The sequence below is a fragment of the Trypanosoma grayi genome (genome assembly GCF_000691245.1).
Source record: "Trypanosoma grayi strain ANR4 Tgr_269_V1, whole genome shotgun sequence".
NCBI lineage: Eukaryota > Euglenozoa > Kinetoplastea > Trypanosomatida > Trypanosomatidae > Trypanosoma > Trypanosoma grayi.
Window position 1 is genome coordinate 508 of NW_008825888.1, and position 15,500 is coordinate 16,007.

At 51.1% G+C, this 15,500-nt stretch overlaps 7 protein-coding genes across 7 annotated transcripts; all 7 read left to right on the top strand.

The window, feature by feature from the left end:
* Positions 1-2,041: 2,041 nt before the first annotated feature.
* On the top strand, positions 2,042-2,674 carry DQ04_02691010 (hypothetical protein; the record flags this gene model as incomplete). The annotated part of the gene is made up of 1 exon (XM_009312119.1): positions 2,042-2,674. One exon carries the CDS (start codon positions 2,042-2,044, stop codon positions 2,672-2,674), a length of 633 nt encoding a protein of 210 aa, XP_009310394.1.
* Positions 2,675-2,963: 289 nt separating this feature from the next.
* On the top strand, positions 2,964-4,931 carry DQ04_02691020 (elongation factor 1-alpha (EF-1-alpha); the record flags this gene model as incomplete). Its single annotated transcript, XM_009312120.1, has 1 exon — positions 2,964-4,931. The coding sequence occupies one exon, from the start codon at positions 2,964-2,966 to the stop codon at positions 4,929-4,931; it is 1,968 nt and encodes a 655-aa protein (XP_009310395.1).
* Positions 4,932-5,489: 558 nt separating this feature from the next.
* On the top strand, positions 5,490-6,959 carry DQ04_02691030 (hypothetical protein; the record flags this gene model as incomplete). The annotated part of the gene is made up of 1 exon (XM_009312121.1): positions 5,490-6,959. The coding sequence occupies one exon, from the start codon at positions 5,490-5,492 to the stop codon at positions 6,957-6,959; it is 1,470 nt and encodes a 489-aa protein (XP_009310396.1).
* A 297-nt stretch (positions 6,960-7,256) lies between these two features.
* Positions 7,257-8,186, top strand: DQ04_02691040 (hypothetical protein; the record flags this gene model as incomplete). The annotated part of the gene is made up of 1 exon (XM_009312122.1): positions 7,257-8,186. The coding sequence occupies one exon, from the start codon at positions 7,257-7,259 to the stop codon at positions 8,184-8,186; it is 930 nt and encodes a 309-aa protein (XP_009310397.1).
* Positions 8,187-8,384: 198 nt separating this feature from the next.
* On the top strand, positions 8,385-10,169 carry DQ04_02691050 (putative Bardet-Biedl syndrome 1 protein; the record flags this gene model as incomplete). The annotated part of the gene is made up of 1 exon (XM_009312123.1): positions 8,385-10,169. The coding sequence occupies one exon, from the start codon at positions 8,385-8,387 to the stop codon at positions 10,167-10,169; it is 1,785 nt and encodes a 594-aa protein (XP_009310398.1).
* Positions 10,170-10,424: 255 nt separating this feature from the next.
* On the top strand, positions 10,425-10,958 carry DQ04_02691060 (hypothetical protein; the record flags this gene model as incomplete). Its single annotated transcript, XM_009312124.1, has 1 exon — positions 10,425-10,958. The coding sequence occupies one exon, from the start codon at positions 10,425-10,427 to the stop codon at positions 10,956-10,958; it is 534 nt and encodes a 177-aa protein (XP_009310399.1).
* A 955-nt stretch (positions 10,959-11,913) lies between these two features.
* DQ04_02691070 (hypothetical protein) lies at positions 11,914-14,034 on the top strand (the record flags this gene model as incomplete). The annotated part of the gene is made up of 1 exon (XM_009312125.1): positions 11,914-14,034. One exon carries the CDS (start codon positions 11,914-11,916, stop codon positions 14,032-14,034), a length of 2,121 nt encoding a protein of 706 aa, XP_009310400.1.
* Positions 14,035-15,500: the final 1,466 nt, after the last annotated feature.

The window sequence follows — 15,500 nt, forward strand, 5'->3', positions numbered from 1 at the left end:
CAACGGAGGTCGGACCAAAGCAGGGTTGTCAGAAGGCAGGTGAGTGGAAAAAACGGATGAAGATATGCCTTTGCTGTTTCTCCTGCCTTTTGAGTTTCCTTTTCTTCCCGTGGGGGCTCTGCTTCTTCACCAACTGACCCCCATCCCTCACTTTCTCTGTTCTCGTGCCTCGCTTCACCGTGCGGGTGCCGAGACGCTGCCGCAGGTGAGTGTGGGCGGAGCGGGAGAGAGGGATCAGTTATGCGCAGAAGAAAGAAATCATCAGAAGGAACATGAAAAAAAAAATTATATATATAAGGCAAAACAACGAAGCGTGACAGTGTCTCCGCCGGCAGAGAGGTGTCGGGGTGGGGGGAGAAGGGAGAAGGTGCGGCTCTTCTTAATACACTCGCTCGTTCTTTCTCCCGCTCGTTGTCTCACGCTCCTCGTCTGCCTTCTGTCTCTCTTGTGCACTGGGCGAGTGTGTGTGTGTGTCTCTGTGTGTGTCTCCGGGGGGTGAGTGAGCGGGTGGTGGAGTGCGGGGGCGGAGCGTCCGCCTGCTCTCTCGCCCTCACAGACACGCATGCACGCACATACGCACACACACACACGCACACGCTTCTCTCTAACTACCCAATAAACGAAGAGGCATACACAACACAAAAAAAAAGGAGGGAACCGAAGGCAGGGAAAAAGTTGAGGAACATGTGACCAAGAGTCACGAAAAAAAAAAAGAACTGAAATAGGCGTAAAGAAGGAAAGCAAAGAAGAATGAGCATAATCCACAAAAAAAAAGATAACATTTGCTTCAGAATTGCTTTTCATCCACTTTTCCTGTTCCTTGTTTCCGGTTTCGTTTCTCGTTGTTCTTATTCCTTTTCTTTTTTCCACTGTCTTCAATTCTCTGCTGGGGTGCATTGCCGCCTGCCCCCGCACGCTCACCACTCATTGCGTGCTGCGGCATGCATGTGCGCACACACACACACACACGCATAAACGCGGTTATGCAATTTGGTGATTTGACTCGCGCACGAAGTGAGACGAAAGCTCACTGGTGCCACGAACAAAAAAAAAGCACCCCAAGTGAATCGTGGTAAGGACTCTTAAACCCTCACGCCTCCTCCCTCCCCTCCGCTCACGCTACACTCTTGTGCTTGCGTTTGTTCCGATTCTGTCGCCCCTCTCCCATCACTCCTGTAGCTGCGGGAGGGGGGGCTGTGCGCGCGGTGGTGGTGGCGGGCCGGCAGGCGCGGGGGACGGTGCTGAGTGCGTGCTGGAAATAAGTCCAGCTGTGTCTGTGTCTGTGTGTGTGTGTGTGTGTGTGTGTGAAAGAGTGGGGGGGGGAAGGGAGGGGGAAGGAGGACTGCGGGAGTGCGTGTGGGTGTGGAGGTTTGACAGATTGGTGTCGAGGACGCAGGGATGAGGGGTTGGTGTGACAGCGCCGGAAGCAAAACAGATGAGGCAACACAAACAAACAAAAAAGAATACGGTAAAAGAAAAATGAACGAAAAAGAAACAAGACGGGAATTTGGGGAGGAAGGAGGAGACGTGGGATGCCAGAAACGGAGTGAGTCCAGTGGTGGGCGGTGCATTCTACGAAAAGAGAATAGAAACAAAAAAAATAAAAAAAGCATATGTTTGAGAATACAACAAAAAAAGAGAGAAAAGGAAGAAATAGGATACATAACGAAAAAAAATGAACAAATTGAAAATACTCTCCCGCCTTACGGCCGGTGTAATTCAAAAAATCTGTCTGCTGACAGACGTGGGCTTGGGGGGAAGGTGTCCCTGGAAGGGAATGGCTCACCGGCAGGTGGTCGACTGTTGAAATGCTCGGAAGCGCTTTTTTTGTTGTTGTTGTTGTTCTTTCTCCTTTTGCTGTTTCCTTAGTGTGCCGGTTGAGGCGGTCTTTTAAAAGGTCTGTTTAGTTCACTCTGCAGCTGTGGGGCGGGAAAGGATAATTCGGCACGCTGATCGGGCACTGGATCAGAACAAGCCGAGTGCAAAGAACAGAGGTAACGTGTTGTGGGTCTGTTGTATAGTGTTGCTTCATAACCACAGCATGGTGTTTGCGCTTCTTCGTTGGATCGTCACGTCTGTGCTATTTCACGCTGGACTTGCCTATGCCGCATTTGTCGCGTTGCGTCTGCCCCGCAATAGATCAGCGGCAGCGGCAGGTGGCGCTGATAGCGAGGACAGCAGTAACAGTGAGAGCAACGATGCAAGCAACAAAGGCTCTGGGAAGGACCTTCCGTTTAGTTCGCTGAAGCTGTGGCTCATGCTCAGCTTCCTCACGTCGCTTTCCTACGTTGGTGCGGAGCGTATCCCTTTCTTCCTCGAGTCACGTGTACTCTTCACGTGGCTTCTCCTCGTTGTGCCACCCGCCTCGCATGTGAAGGTATACGATAGTGCGTTCGAACCGCTGCTGGGGCGTATTGGAAAGGCTGTATACACTCTGGAGAGCAATCAGCTGCTGGCGCGGAAGGCTGGGCTGAAGATCGTGCGTGGCTGCGTGGAGTTGGGGCTCTGCGTCATCAACTACATTAGACGGTGTGAGGCGCTGGATGCGGATGTCATCGAGGGTATTGAAAGCGGCCTCCTGCACGCTCGTGGCGCCTTACGGGAGGCGGAGTTAGTGCGGACGAGTGATAGCTCTCCCTCATTTTCTCCCACTGCGGCGGTGCTATCCTGCTAAGGGTGTCTGGAGTGGACAAGCGAGCGCGCCTATGTAACAACTAACGTTATCCTCTGTTTCCGCTCAAGTTTCATTTAGATGCGCTTCTGTTTCGTTTCAACTTCATTCTTGTATATATATATATATATATAAAAGGATGCATGAGTTTCTTTGTTGTTGTTGCTTTCTTTTTTTTTTTTGCCGCTACTCTTCTCTTTCTGTTTCTGTTGCTGCTGTTGTTGTTGCTGGCACCGTTACCCCGTGGTGGCTTGAGGGGTGATTGGGTACAAGAAAGTAGGAAGATAGTGTAATGAACCGTCACAAGAAGTTCTATAACGATCTCGAGGATAACCTGGAGGATGACTACTACGACGAGGACGAATATTACGACGATGAGGAGGCTGACTACTACGAGGAGGACGAGCTGCAGTATGTCGTGACAAACGGTGCCGTGCCACAGCAGCAGCAAGAAAAGCAGTCCACCCAGGCGGCTTCCAATGGCGTCAGTTCGGCTTCGGTAGGCAAAACAAAAACGACAAGCGAGCACTTGGCGGAGGATAACGGTGTGCATCCGGAGGACATGGACTACGCGCTCGTCGTCATGCTTCTTCCAGAGTTCCAGCATAAGTGGAAGGAACTTGTCACCGCAGAGAACCCAGGCGCAGAGCTTCTGCCGCGCTGCGCTGTGGATGCCCTCCGTGAGTGCAACTACGACGTGGGGGAGGCAGTTATGTTTGCACTGCGGAAAAGTATCGAGGCGCAGCCGGTGGCTGGGACACCAGCGCCGCCCCCTGCGTTGTCGCCGCAGCCATCAAACTCAAATGAAACCGCAGCCGCAGCGCCGGTTGCGGGAGGGCGCACGCTAAAGCTCGGGCAAAGCAATAAGGCCTCAGAAAACGTGTCGACGAAAGACGGCGAGGCGCCCAAGCCGGTAACTAGCAACGGCGCAGAGGCGGATGCCAAGCTGCAGCGAAAGAAGAACAATACGGTGCGGGAGTTGATGCCGGATCCGAGCAAAAAGGATTGCACAGTTGTGATTGCCGGGCATGTGGATGCTGGCAAGAGCACAACCCTTGGCCACCTGCTGCTTCTGTTGGGGAAGGTTTCACAGGCGGATATAGATAAGAATGAGAGGAATGCTCGTCAGATGAAGAAGGAGTCTTTTAAATATGCCTGGCTGTTGGATCAGTCAGAGGAAGAGCGTCGGCGTGGTGTGACAATTGATGCCGGTTCCTACTGTTTTGAAACGGATCAGCGTCGCATTCACGTTCTGGATGCCCCTGGGCACAAGGACTACGTTCTCAGCATGATCAGCAGCGCAACACAGGCGGATGCGGCCCTCCTTGTAGTGACGGCTGCTACCTCTGAGTTTGAGGTTGGGCTCGCCCACGGTACGAAGGATCACCTTCTTGTCCTCAAGACACTGGGTGTGGGCCACTTGGTGGTAGCTGTTAATAAGATGGATGCTGTAGACTTCAGCCAGGAGCGCTACGACTTTGTGGTGCGCGAGTTAAAATTTTTGCTGAAACAAACGCGCTACAAGGACGATGCGGTCGTTGGCTACTGTCCGGTGAGCGGTATGCGTGGCACGAACATCTCCACTATTGATCACGAGGCGACACCGTGGTACGACGGGCCTTCGCTGGTGCAACTGTTGGACAAGTGTCCGTTGGAGAGTCGATTACTTGACGCGCCGTTGCGGCTGAGCCTGCAAGATGTAGACGGCACCAAACTCTACTGCAAGGTGGAGAGCGGGCATGTTCGAAAAGCGGATAAAGTTGTCTTTGTGCCGTCAGACACCAAAGTGGTAGTGAAGTCGATTGACAAGCCGACAGTGGGTGCTCTGGTGGATGTCGCTTTCGCTGGTGATACGGTGGAGATCGAGACGAGCTCGTCACTGGTAGGGTTGCGGCCAGGCTGCATAGGGTGTAGCAGCAACGCCTTGCTCCGCTGTTCGACGGACTTCCAGGCCCGTGTGCAAACCTTCAACACGCTGCAGAAGTCCATTCTCCCTGGCACCGTGTTCACGATGGTTGTGCATGCTCTTACACTGCAGGTGCAGGTGATTGCGCTGGTGTCCAAAATGGACAAGCAGGGCGCGTGGTCCAAGGGCATGGTGAAGTGCATTCCGAAAGCGACACAGGCGCTTATTGTTTTCCGCGCGCCGTACAAGATTGCACTGGAGGAGGCCGAGGTGTGTCGCGCACTTGGGCGGTTTGTCCTGCAGCAGGACGGCGACACGGTGGCGGGGGGTCTGGTGGAGAGGGTCATGCTGTAAAGTGGAGCAAGGTCCTTTGTTTCAATTGAGCAGTATGACGCGCATCCCCCCCCCCTCCTCTTTTTTGGTTTTGTTCTCTGTCTCTGTCTCTCCCTTCGTTTTGCCACGAATTTATTATCATGCGTTCCTGCCCCGATTTGTGCTCGCACGAATTGCTGCTGACTCCGTTCTCCGTTTCGCTTCCGCCGACTCCTCTTTTGTTTTAAATAACGAGCCAAAAAGAAAAGAACTTTTTCTTTCGTATCGGCAGAGGAGAAAAAGAAGAGGCGGTGAGCGAAGAAAACAACAACGCATGTTTTTTTTCTTCGTTTTGTTGTGTTGTTGTTGTCTATTTGGGATTCTCTTATTGGCGTTTTTGCCGTCTTCTTGATGTTGTTGAGACTTTGGGCTTCTCTCTTCTCTTTTCGTTGGTTTTTTGTTTTTGGTGTTTCCTCGCGGGGGCGCGGCAGTGGAGGGAACGCGCATACTGCCCGCAGGTGGGGGTTGGGGGAGTCAAACACAGCAGCACAAGCAGTGGGATTAGAGAGGGGAGCGGCCAGCAAACGAGGTGTCTGAGAAATGAGCTTCTTGTTTTCGCCATTTTGCGCCTCCGACAGAACGGACACCGGTGTGGAGTACGAGCTCATGCCGGACCCCATCGCCAACGCCGACTACTTGCCTCTGCGCCTCAACCCGAGAGAGCGGAAGGTGCAGCGCCTGATGCGCGGCATCATCATGGCGTCGCACTACACCGACAAGGTTGATAGTGAGGCTGCTCTGAAGAGCAACCGAAGAGATATAATTATTGCCAGGGAGATTACGAATGCCCTTAGTGGATTCATTGTTGCGTTGGACGTGGAAAAAGGAGCGAAACTCCTTCGCAACAAGGACTTTTCGCCGTTTGTGGATGAGATTCAGTCATCAATCGAAACGTGTAGGCGGTACAAGATGATGAATCCCGATTTTCTTCGCACAGACTACGTAAAGTTTCTCTATATGGTTCAAGACGCGGTACAAAATGAAAATGTGCGCAACATATTGGGTTTTTTGGTGGCGGAGGGACTCGTCACGGTGGGAAGCTATTGCCGTTCTTTGGGGATTGAAAGAATGTTGCAGGACAAGCACATGCCCCTTTGTATTACACCGGTGCCTCTCATAAAGAACAGGAACAGACTGAACAAGGCGCTGCGTCATAAGGATGTGACAGTGAATACACTTGTAAAGGAATACAGTAGGATTTCTGGCCGAAGTCCTGACGAGGTGGAAACGGCGATTCGGAGCCTCAATGATGCCAATCACTTTGCTAAAGACAATGTGGAAAGCACTATTCAGCTCTTGCAATTGCTAAAAGAGTTCTTTTCTCCAGATGAGGCAACCTCTTCGACGAATTTAAGCATTGAGGAAGGAGAAAATGGGAGCCGCCTGACCCATAATCATAGGCGTCAGTACTATTTCGTTCTGCAAAGCCTCTCACTCTGGAAAAACATTTGTCATCGCATGTTTTCCCTGTGGACAATTGCCGAAGAAGATATGTTGAATCCCGATGAACCGTATGAGTTTCGGTACACCGGTCAAGGCTATCAACGCGTTCAAAAGGCACCGAACCTCTACCGTGCCATCTATGAGGTTGTGCAACAAACAAAAGAGGAGCTTGGAGATTGGGTGGGTTCAGAGCGTATACACCTCGGTGATGACCAGGTTCCTAACGCTTTCCATTTTATTGATAAATACGCTCAGGTATCACGTATAATCATCCCTATCCTTCGGACCACATCCTACATTGATACACTGGATGAAAGTGCTGACCACAGTGCGTACATGAAGGAGGTATGGGGTGGTGCAGGGAACGCCAAGCGGGCCATTCTGCGCGATTTTTTCCGTCACGGCTTTGATGGCAGTGGAGGGGACAATATGGACGACGCCGGCAGCTGTGTTGACGGTCGGTTGACTAGTGCGTGGAATTGGTGCAATAACATTCGTTTGAAGCCCTTCTATCCATTGTTTCTGTTCGCCGGGTTTAGCTCCTTTGACGGAGATCTTAGTCTTTAGGGAGCCGAGGCACATTTGAACAGCTGGGGGATGCAATGTTATTGTTGTTGTAGATCGATGCTTGAGTTTTTTCCCTACTGGACGCATACGTGGTATCTCTCTCTCTCTTTGTGTGTATTTGATTGTGTACATATGTGTCTGTTAACACTCTAAGGCGATGCGTGTTGTTATTGAATTGAACTATATGGGTCTTAATGACTTACTGGAGGTGTAACTCCTCCTGTGGCATGGTAGATCAAAAGTTTACCTCTTTTGTGTTATTGTTTTCGTTGGTAAGGGATAGCTGCCAGTAGCGGCATGCCCCCCAAGCTCCCGAATTTAAAATACAAACCACGGCGTGTCGTTCGTCCCAAGGACGAGAATGATGAATCACACTCCAGTACTGGTGTAGAGGACCTGAGTCTGGTGCAGTTAGAGCGGCTGCGCCTCCAGCAAGAGGCTGCTCTCCAGCAAGAAACATTAAGTAACAGTGCCACGGCGTCTCTACCTCGAAACATTCACCCTGCAGCAGCTCCACCCACCGATGGCATGCCAGTCCGAAAACCGAATCGTGTGCAGTCCGCACCAGCGGCGGCTAATCGTGCCGCTGCATACTTGCCCGCTGAAGCTGAACGCTTCCCTGCCAATACCATGTGGAAGATACTTGAGATGGTGGAAGAAAACCCCAACATGACTGTTTACCACCCAACACCGCTGGACAGCGCCCTTCCCGCTCGTCTAAGAGCATCAGATGGAGAGGGTCCTGTTGAAGGTGATGATCAGCGTCCTGAGACCACAGGTGAGGAGGAAGGCATTATGTTCCTTAAAGAGTATGATGAAGAGCTGCGTCGGTCAAGACAGGCTAATTTACGTTTCGAACGGGAAATACTCCATGCTTCTGCGAACAAGATTGATGTGGAAACAGTTGTTGGGCGTCACGGTGAAGGAGAGCTTGTATGGCTTCAGTTGCCCCGCTTTCATGCTGATCCGCCCTTTGCGTTGGCACAACTGCCAGCAGGGAAAGTTGGTGAGGTGAAAGTGTACAGGAGTGGCCGTATGGTAATGGAAATTTGCGGTGTGCATTACGATGTTGCTGTTGAGGGGTACACCGCTGGAGATGATGATGCCTGCAATATCGTCACGGCTGTTGCTCCTTCACAGCAGCCGGATGAAAAGGCAAGCTGCTACCAACTTGGACTTTTAGCTAAGAAGATGGTCTGCACCCCTGACATCACCGTGGATAAATGAAGGTCGATGACTCAATTTAATGGGGACTTCGTTATGAACAAATTCATCAGTGATTCCGTTGTGTATGCGTATGTAGGTGTATGTGTGTTTTCATGTGGAACGTGTCTATGCCCTGTTCTTTGTTGCTCGTGTTTTCTCCTGTAATTAGCGTACAGCGTAAACACAGTTTTTACGTATTTTTTTTTTTAAGTGTACGAAATGACTTCATCAGAAACGTCAGGAAAGAAGCAAAAATTCTGGCTCTACGCGTTTCGCGACCACCTTGCGGGTATCCAAGCTTTTCCGAACTGTGTTGATGTCGCCGATATCTACGGTGATGGCGACTACAAACTGATTGTTGCGGACGGTAGTCGGCGAATTAAGATGTTTAGCGGTACATCACTGGCAATGCAGCTGCGGTTGCTCTCTGTTCCATCTGCATTGACTACATTCTACGCCGAAAGGAGTGATGCTGTGGAGCGCCCAGTTGTGGCTGTTGCTTGTGGACCCTACATCTTTATGTATCGGAATATGAAACCCCTGTACCGGTTTACAGTTCCTGTAGTAGAGTTGGATGACGTGGATGTAGCTGTGTGGGATGCTCTTCGCAACGGCACTCTTCCCCTCACCGAGGCAACGGATATGTTAGAGGAGCGGCGCAAAAACGGTGTGGAGCTGTCGGCGCGTTCTACAGACCTTCTGGCTTCTGACAACTTGCAAGAGCGAGAGCGATTTGTAGAACGGACCAAGAATGAACCTCTTCGACAAATGACAGTTGTGGCGTGCATGGGTTCTCTATGGGTGGATCCCGGGGAGAATGGTCGCAGCTGTTTGGTTTTCGGCACAGAAGACCGCTATATCTATGTGCTGAAGAACTCTGCAATGGAGGTGCAGTTTAAAGTAAAGTTTCCCAGTGTCCCTGTTCAGATATTAACAGCGGGAGCATTACGGGTTCAATACCGCATTGTTGTTGCGTGCCGAGACGGATGCGTCTACTCCATAAAGAATGGGGATTTATCAGGCTCGGTTATTTTTCCAGATGGAGAGATAGTGCAGATTGCACGGTACGATAACCTTGTGGCTGTAGCAACAACGCGGAATACGTTGTCATATTTTAATTTGAAGGGCAAACGGCAGTCGTGTATTTTCCTCCCCCTTCCGGTAACAAACATCGTCACTATTGTGGAGAGCGCATCCACAAAAGCCCGCGGCATTGTTGTAGCACTCAGCAATGGGGCAATCCGCGTGTATGTAGGCAAGTCGCTGCTCCACGAGAGCCAGGCATACGGCTCGGTGACCGCTATGCACTACGGCCGTTATGGGCGCGAAGATGCGGCACTTATTCTCCTTTTGCAGAACGGTTCCTTAGTGGTGGAGATGCTCCATCGCCATGCATCCTTTGAGTGCGAAACGGAAGGCGAGGTTGGCCCATCTGCAGAGCAAGATGTGCCCATCCCTGTTCCGCCACTTACGAGCGTCTTTGTGGCGCAAGCAGAACGTGAGCGTACATACAGTGTAGACATGCACCAGTCGTTTCAGCGCGATCTCTGTCGTCTGCGCCTCAAAACTGCAAAGTCGTACCTGGGGTTACTTTCTGGTGGTGGTGGTGGTGGTGGTGGTAGTGGTGGTGAGACATCAGGAGTAGGTGGGTTGCCTAGTTACCGATCAGACAGCTCTCTTCGCATGCTCACCGCTGTGCAAGGCCTTGGTCCTGTTTTCAAGATTCAAATCACCCTCCAGAATGTGACCCAGAAACCAATGCATGATTTAACGATTATTCTGCGTTACCCCGCAGCCTCCTGCAAGGTGTCGAAGTCCATTATGGATGTGCCATTTCTGTTGCCCTCCCTTCTTTCTTCCTATGAGCTACTTGTAGAGCGTGTGGGTGAAGAGGTGATGAGTGACGGTGTGCATGTATGCGTCAGCAGCCTTGCCAATCCCGTGCCTCTGGTAGCCGCTATTGTAGAGTTACCGGATACAGGGATGATGGAAGAAGGTGTTTGAGTTCTGTGTAACGTTTTGTTGTCTCTTGACTGCAAATTTTCCCCTTTTTTTAGAAAAAAAAGGGGTGTGAGTGGGGGAATTAAATGTGTCTCTTTGCTTGTTTTTTTGTGCGTGCCCCCAATCCTTCAGCTGCAGGCACGCGATGCGTCTTTCCTTTGACCTCTTTTTTTTTTTTGCCTTCGACGCGTTATTTTCTGAGTGAGCTGCGCCAACAGTCACTGTGTGCCTCGCTGTTTTTTAACTACTGACGAAAGGATGAGCGAGAGTGCGGGCAAACCAGCACCCGAAGAGGCTGCAAGGGGTGAATGCACTGAGCGTAGCCTGCGAGAGGCTGAGCTGCAAGAAACGGAGCTGATTCGTAAAATGCTCTACACGTCGCCGCTGGATGAGGAGAGCACCGACGCAACGAAGGAGGAGACGACGCATGACACGGTGCGGCTCTCACGGGAGGCGCGTGATGAATTTGTCAAGGCGGCAATGCGGCCCATGAAGGAGAAAGTGGCGGAGTTCCGTGGTTTTGTGGAGCTTTTGGGCCGCCCACAGAATGGGCGCGTTGTGGGTGTGTTTCTCATCACCACGGCTGTGATGTTCACGATTCCCATTATCGTTTTGCTCATTGGCATGCACCTTGTCGCTCCAGCCATTGGGGCCGATGCGGGCGTGTGCGGCGGCTTCATGGCGCTGGGCTCCACCGTGATCATCATGGCCTCCTACGTCATCTACGCCTTTGTGGAGCCTGGCGCAGGTGCTGTGGAGGGGCGGCCAGCGGGGGACAAGAAGAATCAGTAGAGAAAAGGTCTTACTGAGAGAATCGGCTTGCACTTTGCTGCGTTGTGTCAAGTCTTCTTGTGATCTTTCTATCGGGCCACCTTTGCGCTTTGGAGTGTGTGTAGTTGTGTCTCTTTGAGCGAGAAGGGGGCGGAAGAGAAAGTGACGACATCCAATTCTGGGCGACGTGCCCGTCCACTACTGATGTTGTGAAGAAGGTGGGTGAAGTTGGTGAGGTGAGCCCCCCCCCCCCCCCNCCCCTCTATTTGTGCGGTGTGGTGTGGTGTGTTTTCTGTAGGCGAGGTTGGCCATTATTTTCCTCCTTTCGTTATTGTTATCCTTCTTCTCTCTGTCTCTTTCGTTATCTTGCTTCCTTGTTCATTCGTTGCTTTTCCTCAGTCTCCTCGAGGTAGCACGTTGCTCTGTTGTGTGGCGCCCACGAGGGGAGGAGGAAGAGGTCGAGGCAGCCATGAGTGAGTTTGACGCCGGTGCCAAGTACGGCATCTCGGCCGCCGTATACGTTGGACTTGTCTTGTTGTGGATGGCCTTCTCGTTCTTCTACGGGAAGATTGCGGACCGCTGCATGTCTAGCGGCAGCGGGCCGGAGAACACATATGGTGTGGAGATCTGACAAGGAGGAGGCCGCGCCCTGAAAGTCAAGATGGTCGCGAAGAAGTGTGGACGCAACGAAAACAAAACACGAAAACATCTTGTGATGCCTCGACGGAGGTATAAAAATCATGCTTCGCAACGGTCGTACTTCTGCCCATGACAACTCACATGCGTTGCACTCCTTCTCGTAGTCTGGTGTGCGAAACAGCTCTGCCGCTCAGTTGTTGTTGGCCTTTTTTTGCGCACACACAAAAATAAAACAGTATAAACTTGTGAGTTTCAGCGGCCTGCTAAAGTCTCCTGGTCTCCTCATGCTCGTGTAAGGTAGAGAGGCTTCTGCAAACTCAAAGAGATAGATCTCTTAATGAGGGAGTGCGTGGAGCACTCAAAGTGGCGGAGTATCGCTACCACCGCCAGTGGTATTATTAGCGGTCGTCACAGGCGTCGATCCTTGCGTCGACAAACAGCATTGTGCATATTCCTGATTTGCTCTATTGTTGCGATAACTGCAGTGCTACTGGTTTCGCACGCCTTTGATGGGAACGATAATGAACATGCTGTAAATGGAATGCGGGACACTGCCGCACATGAAGTGGGTGAGCGTAGGCGAGGGGGAGCCGCCGCCCTCACACCGCCAGTAAGGAGACGCCCCACGGGCGACACACAAGGGACTGGGCAACCGTCGTGTCCTGGGTTCCGCGAAGAAAGTTCCCCTGCGGCGTATTTCTGTGCGAATGGAGCGGCTAACCGCGCCCCCCTTTTTTCACTTCGCGAACAGCCACTTCTAGCGCCAGGTGAAGTGGGAGGTAAGGCGCTTGCTGTGGGAAACGCGCCGCCTGTGTGCTACTCGTCCAGAGGCGACCCTGTTGCCAGTCCAGTGTGGGCACGTGGCCTGCTACATTCATTGACAACAGGTGGCGCGTACGAGGCGGCCCTCTCGCTGCTGCGCCAGGACCCGTGGTACATGCTCATTGGATGGGTGCCAGGTAAGTTTCTGCCACCACAGAAGCCAGGTAGGAAGGCGAATGGCGACATAATGTTTCCACAGACTCGAGGGTCGAATGCGTCCTACTACCTCGAGACATACAGGAGCGTTTGGCATACGGAGTTCGAAGTAAAGAACATGCGCTTTCATTTTCAGTTAGTTCATCGCAACGCGATTGCGGTGTGTGTGCGTGAGCGTATTCACCTTCACAAGTACTATTGCCTTCCTGATGCTGGAGTAAGTCCGATCCCTATTCACGTCTGTGCATGTCGCCACTGCGTTGTACCCACGGAGACAACTGATTTGAGTCAATTGGTTTCTATGCAGAAGAGGTTTCCTGATATAAAAGAACCTGCGTTGATTGAGAAGGCTACAACTGTTCACTTCCTTCCGTCCTCGATCAACGCGGCAACAGTTGCGTCATCACCCTCTGAGAGAGAGAATTGCATTGGTGCGCTTGAAGCTCCTTGGCTAATTAACACATCTGTGGTTGCTGCCTTTCCGTATGAGGAAAAATACAACGATCTGGATAGTATGCTGGCCTCTCAGGCAGATGCAAACGGTATAGTCACAATGGTGGTATTTAATAGCTTCTGGCGCGATCATCTGCATAACTTCGTCTACAGCTTCACAAGGAAAGCAAAAATGCTCAATCTGATTGTTGCCACTCTTGATGACAAGGCATTGTTGTTGTGTTTGTCGTTTCGTTTGCCGTGTCTAAATGCGAGCAAGTTTGCTGAACAAGAGGACACAGTTGCCTCTCAGAGGCAGGGCTTTACTCGCAAAGTCACCGAGGAATTATCTTGGGTGAAACCCCGTTTAGCGATTGCGGTGCTTCGGCGTGGATACGCCTTTGTGCTCGCGGATCTTGACATGACGTGGAATCTCTCCCCGATGCGGCGACTTCTGGAAGGTCGCTTCGATATCGTGCACCAGTGTGACTCAAAGTCTGCCCTCAGCATTAACTCTGGATTTTACATGGCACGTCCCAACCAACGTACACTAAGGTACTTTATCGATATGATGTCTTTTCGCACGGACGAGAGTGCAGATCAAAACGCCATGCGGCTATTCATGAAATATGACCACGTTCACGGTGTCTCACATCAGTGTCTGCCTCCGTGGGAGTTTAACATGAAGTGCAACTACAAGGTGGAGCGTTCAGTTGCGGTGGTGAATGGACATGAAACATTTCGGTGGAAGCGCTACCCGTTGAACGAGGCTCCAAAATGGATAATGATGCATGCCACCTGTCTCTCTGGTGCTCGAGACAAGATCCGCTACTTCAAAACCATAAAAGCATGGTTTCTTGAGGAGCTTGATGAAATGACGGGGTCGCCGTCGTCACCAAAACCGTTTTGTGTTATTCTGCCTGCAGCTGTAAAGAATAGTGCGGGTGGCGGAGGCGATGTCGTGTACAATGTGTTTGGGACGACCCCTCACAGTGATCTATACGATGAAATGGCACCAGACTCTACTTACCTGCAGGACAGACATTAGTGCTTCGCTCGCTCTGTCGTGTGGTGAGAGATATATGAGAAGGCCGCATCATGTAAGAATGTGCTTTCGTTACTGTTTTTTTGTTGTTTGTTTACTGTGTACGTATTCTACAGAGATGCCCTTCCATGTGTAAGGGTGAGTATGGGTGTCTGTGCGACTGTGCGTATGACATTAGCCCACACCACACACACACACACACATGCATACTGACACATACGCGTGGTACAAAAGGGGGAAAAAAAGATGCATACCGGCTTCTCGCAACGTTGTGATTCGTGAAAGCCACAGCGCCAAGAAGACTAGAGACACGCACAACTCCAGTCAAGGTGTGAAGAAGGAGTGTGTAGCTTCCTAGGCGGAAGCCGAAGAGGATTATAGTTAAGAGCGGATTGCATATGTGCAGCAGTGGCTTTCTCTTTTTTTTGTGTTCTGGGGGTGGGTTGTACTGGTGGAAATGGCAGATTTGATTAAGTCCCCATTTGCTCTCCTTTTTTGTTGTTCGTTGGGTGGCTGGGTGGAAGGAGTAACAGGTGTTTTTAGGTAGCATAGATGAGGAACTAAACCTGTGATACGTAACACATCCCTTTGAGAGAAATTGAATGCATTTATTCCCGCAGGTAATTTCGAAATTGCATCATTTCGTTTCTTAACTGATTAGGCCACGACGTTGTCAATGAGGGGGTGTGAACGCCTCTTCAGATTGACACTCTGTTACGTGTCATTGAGTGCTCGTTAACTGGCGTCGTTCTGTATGTTATGATTATTTCGGCATGTTGAGTTGTTGTTGTTTTTCTTGTTGTTCATCTCCGTGGGTAGTCGCTTAAGAAAGGGTAAGGGTAGCTGGTGCCTTGCATGGGGCTAGAACTTGCCCTTATTTAGTAATTGCCACCTGAACGTATCGCCAATGTGTGTTGCCTCAAGAAGAGGTGTGAATTGCTTTGCTAGTGGAGTTCGGCTTCAACATCGCGCGATGAAAGTTGATGAAATGGGAAGCACCCGTGATAAGATGGTATTGCCGGCAGTGTTTCGTCGTCCGGCGGCAACGAGTGCATCTCCGCGGGCGCATTCTGTGCTCACCATATGGTGATACACCTTGCATCGTGGCATTGCTAGCCGCAGCGGCAACAGTAGCGGTTTCATGGATAATGACATTTGGTTTTTATTATTAGAAGTACAACGATTGTGGGGTGTGGAAAGCGTTGCAGCTAGATCTGAAGTCCTTCAAGTTTGATCAACGCCAGCGTACTTCCATCACGGATGCATACGATTAGCCGGCGCGTATCTGCAGCCCAATGTGAGTGCTCATCAGTGGCTTGATCAGAGAGGATGGGCTCTGGCACAGGGATACGTGCAAAGCATCAGTGAAGGCTAGGCAAAAAAAGAGGTAAAAAACACAGCATGCGATCTTGCAGCTAGAGGCATGACGTTGTGTTTCTGTGTGGGGGGAGGCGCTGCGGAAGCGTGGT